This window comes from Melanotaenia boesemani, chromosome 3 (genome assembly GCF_017639745.1).
Source record: "Melanotaenia boesemani isolate fMelBoe1 chromosome 3, fMelBoe1.pri, whole genome shotgun sequence".
NCBI lineage: Eukaryota > Metazoa > Chordata > Actinopteri > Atheriniformes > Melanotaeniidae > Melanotaenia > Melanotaenia boesemani.
In genome coordinates, this window is record NC_055684.1 from 17,468,431 (window position 1) to 17,478,307 (window position 9,877).

At 39.8% G+C, this 9,877-nt stretch overlaps 1 protein-coding gene across 1 annotated transcript; it reads left to right on the forward strand.

The window, feature by feature from the left end:
• On the forward strand, positions 1-9,877 carry LOC121635817. Its single transcript, XM_041979162.1, has 6 exons — positions 1-350; positions 3,016-3,239; positions 4,434-4,536; positions 5,062-5,157; positions 5,876-6,390; positions 7,929-9,877. The coding sequence occupies exons 1-6, from the start codon at positions 309-311 to the stop codon at positions 9,343-9,345; spliced, it is 2,397 nt and encodes a 798-aa protein (XP_041835096.1). The 5' UTR covers positions 1-308; the 3' UTR covers positions 9,346-9,877.

The window sequence follows — 9,877 nt, forward strand, 5'->3', positions numbered from 1 at the left end:
GCATGGGTGTGTGTGTTCATATGTGTGTGCAAGATGCTAAAATCTGGAACTGTCAAGGAAGAGGAGGGATGAGGATAGCTGAAGTAACAGATCAAAAAAGATCAAGAACAAAAGAGAGGTATACGTGTAAGAGGAGCAGCTTGTGGGACAGTGTTAAGACAGCAGATGCAGAGAAGAGAGTGATAGTGGAAAGACACACAGAGGAGAGAGAGAGTGAGAGTGAGGAGGAGGAGACGATCTGCTGAAGGAAACGGCAGCGTCGCTGATTTTCACCAAACCCAAGCCAGCTGTCTTCTGTTGCCGTGACGATGGGTTGCTGGCTCTCTGGACCATGGATGGGTGACCAAACGGTGAGCCCCTAAAGACCTGTAGTGCAGTGTGTTGCAGTGTTTGTGTTTTATGGCATCTTTTTTTGAAAAAAATGAAACAAAGCTGTAGTGCTTGTGTTTATGTGTATACATATATATATATGTGTGTGTGTGCGTGCGTGTGTATGCAGATGTAAAATGGCATCATGATTTCTGCAGGACTTTACAATTGTGGTTGTAAATATGTGGATAATAATTCAGATTTCCTTCCGTTTAGAAGCCTAAACTCTTAAATTTATTAAATCATTTTTATAAAAATGTAGTATTTTCATGTTGTGCACACACTTGTCATCTTCATCTCCTGGAGGCTCACATTCATTCTGCTGCCATCCTCTGTCTCCACACACAGGTGCCATTTTGTGCTTCTCTGCTCATGCTGTGTGTGTGCATGTGTGTGTGTATTTATATGTATATATATATACATGTGTGTGTGTGTATGAATGTAGCAGGGGGTGACTCATGGCTGTGATGTACTGGAGTTAACAATACTGTTCATGCGTCTAATTCGATGAGCTGCTGAGCTGCATTTGTGTGTGAGAAGTAGGATGAGGTCTATGTTGCTTGTAAGTGTTAACCCTTTACAGCAGCCATGGACAACATGTTCATATTTGATCACCACAATTAAATTGATCAGGTGTCACTGAATCATCAGGCAGGAGTCTCATTACCCAACAGAAAAACAGTGACTGATTAAGACAATTTGCATTGTGTCAAAAATGTTTTGGAGATGCTAATGAATGCTGTTTTTCCACATTGGCTGGGCTGGAGCAGTGCTTGATTTATTCCCGTGATGCATTCGTGTAACATTTGGTCATTAGGTAACCTGTTACATTCTTCAAAAGAGGCACATTACTCCCATTTTTTCTCAAAATGAAACAGTTTCCTCAAGCCTCAATGTAATAGCTACTAATATGCTTTTGTCAAAATACCAAAGAAAGACAGAATGACGGCTCCTCTTTCCACCAAGAATTTCTTTCTTTCTTTCTTTTTTTTTCTTTTTTTTTTTTTTACATTAATTGGTTTTAAGGTTATCTTCAAATCCTCCTTACTTCAGGGACTGCTTTTTTTTTTTAGATTGGATGCACTGAATAATTCTTGAAGCATGTTATTACCATATAACAAAGCATGCAGTCAATAGCTTGAGGGCTCACATTAGCACACACAGCAAGCCCAACTCAGGCTACCATCCACCATACCAAAAGAGAAACATGACTGGTAGTTTTATTACATTTCTCATGTCTGCAGTTTGGCAATGCAGAATCAGTATTTACGAGTCCAGTGGGCACAGTCTTATCACAAGTAAAGTGTTGAATGGCCCAAGTTGGATTAGGCTGTTAAAACCTTGCATTACGGAAAGTTACAACCAGTTGCATGTTTGTACATCTGTCACATATAATTTTTTTAAACCCTGGATGTAATTGTTGACCCATGTCTTTGTATTTTTTTTCATTAATTTATTATTTTTTTGTCTGTAGAAACCACATTAAGAACTGTTGGTTATGTGGAATATTATTCTCCAATGTTAGCAATGGCAGAACCAATTAGAATTTCCAATTTCCAAACAGAGAGAAATAAAAACCACCTAATGAAAGTCAGTTTGGTACATAACACACTAGACAAATGACTTGAGCATTATTATCCTATTTCATTGTCAAACAATGATGATGAACACAGCAAAAAGCAAGAGCAGAAGAGTTTTGACTTCCCACCTCTTAGTTGCAGTGAAGGCAGCTTGATTGGAACTTGCATTTGAATGAGATAAAGATGAGAAGGGGGTGGATATTGTCATTCTGAACTGAGTGTGATGAACATTTTCATTATAAATGTGGACTGCTTAGTGCTGACTGAATTAGACACTTTTTAAATCTGAAAGAATGAAAGAAAATGCCAGAATTTTCTTCTTTTTGGGTTTTTGTTTTAGCAATAATTTCAGAGACTTAAATATATGCTCTGAAGCAGAGAAAATGTAGTTTTAATTTTCATAATTTATTATTTTTAACACTCAGCTGATATAATCTGTGTCAACTATTCATACTATATTTTTATATTTGACTGAAGTAATGATGATCCACATAACTAATATAGTTTTTACACACTGAAGATGATTAACATAGACAAGTGATCTGTGTAGTAACAGATTGATGTTATTCCTGAGTTAATCAGGGCCCAGAGGAACAGAAAGGAACTATTTTCATTAAAGAGATCTGTTTATGTTACCCGATCATCTAGAAAGCTTACATATTACATTGAGGGGCTCATAGAGAATTTTAAGGATTAAACTGATCCAAAAGATTTACACATAATTGTTACATATTGAACAGAATGATAAAACAGCAATGCTATTAGAGGTTGCAGGAGTTTCAGCGGGTTGTAAAATCCAGAGACTGCTCAGAAGATAGAGTAAAACATCTCAGTTGTTGTGGATTTACAATACATTTTCTACATGGTTCAGTCTAAAGTATCCCTGTCCAATTCCTGTAGATAAATACTCTACGTATGAAGAATGTGTAAAGAGTGAATATTGAACTTATACTCATGTTTCCTTCTTTTGGAAGCAAACATGTGAAGATGATCATTTAGCTCTTTGTCAGATGTGGCACTTCCAGATGTTTCCTAATTTTTTTCATTCTCTGTTCTCATATCTCAGATGAGTGGGCGAAGTTTAGCCCACCTGAGTCAGCGGGATGCTCTGCGGATCCTGGCCGCCAGTCAGCGTCCAATCACCTTGCAAATTAAGGGCCAAAGAGGGCGTGGCACTAATGTAGACAGGGGATCCTGGGAACCCCTTCCCCTCAACCTGCATCACCTCAACCTTCCACTTCCACTGATGGGGGCGGGGCTTAACACTTCAAGTCCCTCCTACCAAGACAGGTATGCGCACAGAAGAAGATCATAATCAGTAGAAGAGTCTGAGTATTAGCTGGTTTCTGTGTAAAGTTGTAAGCTGATGCTTTCACTTCATCTTAGAATTTGATATCAGTTACTTTCTTACCTCTGTTGGATTATGGGGATTCATTATTTTTAAATGCCCCTGGTCAGTTTCTTAAGTACCTGGATACTCTGTGTGTACTATTGTGCTCTGTGTTTCATTACTGGCTGTGGAAATCCCACGTGCCACTGCACTTTATATGCAACTGCTAAATGGCTGTCCCTCTATGTGCACAGGCTTTCACATTGCTGATTTTCATATATAAAACTGTTCTTGACTCACTTCTGTTATACATATCTAGAAACCAGACCCAGTATGGCCTTTGCTCTCATTCTGGTCTTCAGATGGTGGTTCTGAGAGTGAGAACAGAACTTAGGACAAAAAGCTTTTAAATACGTTGCTTCTTCCACTTGGAATAACTTACAAACTGATTTGAAATTAACAAAACTGATCTCTCTGGGGGATCTTAGGTTAATTTTAAGGGCTTGAAAGGAAAACGGCATTGGTAAATGTCACTGTTTTTAAAACTTCTTGCATTATTCATCCAATTCTGTATTTAATTTACCTAATGTTGGCTTTATTCTGGTTAAATGAAGGAGAAATTAAATAAAAATTAAGTAGAATTGTAACATATACTGTATCCACACCCAGAGCAAAGGCACCATTAAAACCATGAAATCTACAAAACACAAGACAAATAAAAGAATAAAGAAAAAAAAAGTAAAAAATATGAAACATGCAACCCCTTTATTTTAGCTTGCAGTTAAAATGAATTTAGTTTAGTTTGCTTTGTTTTTAATTAAGCAACTATAAATTTTGATACCCAAACTAGTTTAAATTGTATCTTGAGTTCTCACTCAAAGTAATTGTAACTGTGTTTAGTAATGAGGAAACCCAAATTAACATATTACAAAACAAAACAGACCCAAATGTAATTGTGGAATCTGCAAAGCACAAATTCTCCCAGGGTTTTACTTTCCTCTGTTAAAATCTACAAAACTATAGATATGATTAAATGGACTCCATCGTCAAATAAACAGCATGTGCATGTGCCTGTTTTCAAATATGTAAGTCTTACTCAATGCCTGGATATAAAAAATTTACTTGATATGTTTATGTGTTCTTATTTCAATCAGACATTTTTACAGTCATCTGCCTCTGTCACAAGATCACTGTGATGGAGGGCGGTATAGCTACCTGTCAGGCTCCCCACAAGACACCGTGGACATTAGCCACAAGGTGAGACTGAAAGAGACACAAACACACACAGGAAACTGAAAAAAATATATATCAAACAACAACAATCTATGAAGAAAGCTCTGAAGCCAAAGGGAAACAGCTCAATAGTTTCTTTCATGTAGTTTATTGGCTTTTTTTTTGGATTGGAGGACACAAACAAGCCATCCATGACAGAAAAAGACATCATAGAACAACATTCAACCTTGTGCCATTACTTGCCAAGCAGATGATTAAATATGATATTATGTTATATTATATTATATTATATTATATTATATTATATTCACTCTCTCTCTCTCTCTCTCTCTCTCTCTATATATATATATATATATATATATATATATATATATATATGGTCTCCGTCTGTACTGAAAAAAATCAAAGGCTCAGTCTGATCTCAAACCTTGCTAATAGACTCATATTCTGTATATGGGTGCTGATTTGACCAAGAATTTCTTAATGAATAACAGAAAGTGCGCTGTAAACTGCTCCTTATGTCCTTTTATCATACCTTTAATCTCTCAGGATCTAGGATTGACTGGTCGTCGACCAAAGGAACAGAATTGCCTGATGGGATGTTGTAATGCGGATTTAGAGGAACCTACCACCTGCCAGAGCCAGGTATCTAAAACTTTGCTCTTCTACTATCCTTCTTTTTGTGTGATGACTGGGTCTGCCAAATCAACAATAAACTAATATTATCAAAAAAGTATCATCCCAGACATCTCATAGATAGCATTGTGCTGTGGTATATTTTAGCTTACGTCACAAGCAACTGAGCTTCAACAAATTCTTCATTATATCCTGTTTGAGTGATAAAAGTGACCAGCTGCATTATTCTAATAAATCCATGACAATTTTCTAAAAATTAAACTGTATTTGCACAACAAAAGATAAATGAATCATTGAATGAATGAATAAATAAATACACACTTACACTTATGGGCTTGAGGCTAAGGGTCACAAAGTCATGAAGTTATGACCAGTCTGCTGGTTTTGATCTTCTCATAGGATTTGTTGACAATAAAAAAAACATAAAACATACTGAAAATGTATTTTTCTTAACCAAATTAGTTTTCCGTTTTCAAATACATAACTATAATGTTGCCTGAATGGCCAAAAAAAAAAAAAAAAAAAGCTACGAATGTGGCTGAGATTTCCCTACATACTTTCCAAAATTCAGTGTTTCGTTGCCAGGAACTCATTTGTTTATTACTCAGCTTGCACTGAAACACCACACACATGAAATAAGATTAAAAATAAAACAAGCAGTTATTTATAGCTCTTTATTTGTGCATTTGTGCTATGACCTTTGGATTCATGGTGTCTGTTGTTGCAGACCGATGATGAGGACTTCATACTGGAGAAGCCACTCGGTTTCATGCCCCTTCACCATGAGCTGGACAGTGGTTTGGGCTGGACTGATGGCTCAATCCACCAGGGTGACCTCTCTGGATTGGAGACTGAGGAGGGAGGCCTGGAGGATTGTCATCAACATGGGGCTCTTGCCCCAGGAGGGTGTGGGGGTTTTGGTGGTGGGGGCTCACCTTCCTCAGAGTCCTTCATCTCCTCAGAGCTCAGCGATTCAGGCTTCTACAGTGTGAGCACTGGAGAGTTCAGGCACTTCCAGAGGCTGCTGGAGAAGAGAATGCGTTTGTACAATGCAAGGTTGCAACATCAGGGTGAACCATGTGAGAGACGTGAGAGGCGTGACAGCTGTCCCAAGAGCCACCGTGAGCTGCTGGAGGCCATACCAGAAGCACTGACAATGCAGCCTCAGTGTCAGCGGCTGCAGCACGGGATGGAGGAGGACGGCGGGCCTGTCTTGGATGTCCCACCCCGCGGACTTTTCAGGTAATTATACATAGTAATATTATTAGTTGGAATTTTTCTGTTAGTCATGCTCAAAAAAAAACACACCTGAAAGCCAATACAAAACAGAGACTAACAAACAGAAACAGAAATACGAGCTGTAGTTTGGTAATGATATTCAAGTGCAAAAAAATGAGACAGGTGTACAAATTGTGCTTGTTTTCCACTTCTGGTGGTATACAGGGTACTGCACATTTGAGGCTTCAGTTTTAATTATTTAGATTAGTATAGAATAAAGAGCCTTTAATAGAATAAAGAGATAAAAAAAAACTGCTCACAGATTGAATACCTCACACTGAATAGTCTGTAACACCTAAGTGAGGCTAACAAGTTTTTGTTTACCATGTACCTAAACTTTCCCCATTAAGGTGCATTTACATCAAATTAAACTCAACAAAAACAGTTTAACATATTTATTAAGAAACAAAACCAGAACAAAAAGCAAACAGTTTTGGCATGTACAAATTCAGTTTAAGCAGGTTCACTTATTTAAATCACTTTTCACTTGTTTATTTCCAGAACCTGAGGGCCAGTGTTATCAGAGTAACATCAGGATTAAACTAGTTGTCTCATTCATGTGTCTTGTTTTGTTAAGTTTTCTGATATTTCCAACCATGCACCTAATGATGAATGCAATAAACAACAATAAAATTTCTGTGAAGGTTCTCATTCATCCAGGTCATGGTATCCAATTTGGCTTTGAGTAAAGTTAGCGTGACTTGGTGTAATTGCCTGAAGATGTTTCATTTTCACCCACAGGGGCTTCTCCAACTCTGATGGAGATAGTGGGAGATTTCACTTAAATAGCATGTGAAACCGCTGATGATGACTCATCTGAGGTCTTGTTAGAGTGACCATTGTCCATAATTTCATTTGACATTGAAGCAGTTATTCTGAAAAATGGAAACTCCGGTCCTCATGAGCTACTGTCCTGCAGGTGTTGGATTCAACCCTGATGCAAGACACCTGACTCAAATCACTGGGTCATTAACAGGCTTGTGCTGAGGTGTGTTGTGGTAGGAGACATCTAAAACCTGCAGGACAGTAGCTCACGCGGACTGTAGTTGGAGACCCCTGAGTACAACTAAATCCCTTCTGCTTCATGCAATCCTCAGCTGTAAACAACGTCCCAAAATCCACAATGTCATCTGTTTGAAGGGGAAGGCTTGGCCAGTAGCGTAATAGTACACTTCTATGGATTTTTGCATTTAAAGATTTTTAATTTGGCTAAAAGATTGCAAATTTTAATAAATCACATTGCAATTAAAGGATATTAGCTACACAGAGCAATGCATTTCATTGTGCTTTACATTTATATAGCATAATAGGACTTCAAAATGTGTCCATTTATTGAGAAACATACCTTATTAGTCAAGAATTTAATTACTTTCTATAGCTCTCTAAACATAATCAGTATAAAAGACCAAAGCCTGTCTTTATAAAAGCAACACTTGACTTTGGAAAGTTTGTGTCATTACTGATGTTTCTGTCACTGTTTACTAAAATGTATATTTTTCCAGGGTTTCCTCAGTTCAGTTCCATAAAGCCGACCGGCCCTGCCTGAACCGCCACAGTTCCAGCAGTGGGGCCCTCTTCAACCCCTCTCATGCCCATCCTGCAATCCCAAGAATGACTGGCCCGGTCCTCTCCACCTGCAGCACCCCATCCAGCCATCGGAGACCACAAGTACCCATGCAGCAGCAGCACCTTCACCAGGGGTCAAGCTCTGTGGGGATGCTAAGGAGAAGCCGAACACTGCACCATCGCCCTCCTCCCCAAGAGTACCGCCGCCGGGCTAGCCACCCAGCATCTCCTTCCTATTGTGCAGCAACCCTGCACCACTGTGGAGGTGTCTCGCCACGTAGCGCCATTCCACCAGGCCTCCCAGAGGAAGGTGAGATAGTGACAGGTATGATGGCTCCCCACCCAGCCAGCATTGTCTTCTCACCTCAACAACACCCAGCCCCTCTGGGAAACATCAGAGGTGCCAAAAACCATGAGCGATGCTATGACAACAACCCTAACAGCCAGATAACTCACCATGACTGGTGGCACTCGCAAGAAAGAGGCTTGATGCCAGAACCAATGATGACAGAAAGGGACCGAGAGATAGAAAGAGAACTGGAACAGAAAAGGCAAATGCAAAAGGAGAAAGAGCTGGAGAGGGAGACAAAGATTCAGGAGGAGAAGGAAAGAGAGAGGCAACAGGAGCTGGAGAGGAATCGAGCCAGAGAGCATCAGCATCTCCTGGATCACCCACCTCAAGCTGGAGATGTAAATGACACCTGGCCGAAACCAGCCAGCCGTCAGTCCCACGGAGCTGGGGGAGGCAGAGGCCTTTACAGCACCCTAGAAGGCCACACAGGGGTTGGAACTGCTGCTGGATGGGATGCAAAGAAGGGACAAATAAATATGAGTTCAAGCCCTAATCCAGGTTCTGGTCTACAGCCTAAATTTTATCCAAGCTCCAAACCCAACCCAAATTCACGGATCACGAGAAACCAGCTGCTAAGAGACCGAGCATCTCAGCTGGCCGACGAACGCAGTGGGATGAGCACCGATGAGGAGACCAACACTGACATGCTGCTGGGTCGGTACTGGAGTCGAACAGAGAGAAGGGAACATTTCCTGCTGGCTCGTGAGCAAAGGCAGCAGCAGCTGCAGGCCAGAGGAGTGACTGTGCGAGATGCCATTAGCAGGGGAGGAGCCTCCATTGGAGATGGGGGTGCACTGGAAAACAGAGGAGTCGGACCTTTTGCAGAAGGACGATGCAACACAGTCTTGGAACTCAGTCAAAGGAAGCTAAGTCGTCTGAGGAACAGAAAGCTGTTGGATGACTGGACGACAGTAGAGGAGTTGCTGACTCATGGGACCAGGATGGAAAATGAGGAGGACATACTGTGTCCCAGCTCCCTGTTAACAGTTACCACTGTCTGACTGCATGGTCACCGTATAAAACTGTAACTCTGTGTGAGAATGTTTGAACTTAAACTAATAATGCAAAATTTGCAAATCCACCTGTTCTGTCTTTCTTAGAGTAAGATGAGAAAATGGATATCAGCTGGTACACATCAAGTACAGAGAAAGCTTTGGACAAAACTGGATACAAGAAAACAAATCCTAACATTTTGTAAAGTTAAAAAGAAAATCTACCAAATACAGCAAATGAGGGCTGCCTTTTTAAAATAACTTCACAAATCTCTTAGGAAAATACATTTAGCAGCAAAACAATAAATTCAAACTCACCTTAAGTTTTTGCAACATTTGGATCAGTAGGCTCTGGTTTTGTCATGAGAAAGATAATTCACTTTTAAAAGGAAGCTAGATAATCTGTTTTTCCCAGCTCTCAGCTCTTGTGATAAGCTATGCTTAGCATGGGCTGTACCCTGTCCTTCATAGATTGTTGCAAATGAAAACCGACATTATCTCCTAATTTATCTCCTGATTAGTTATAAGACAAACAAACAGA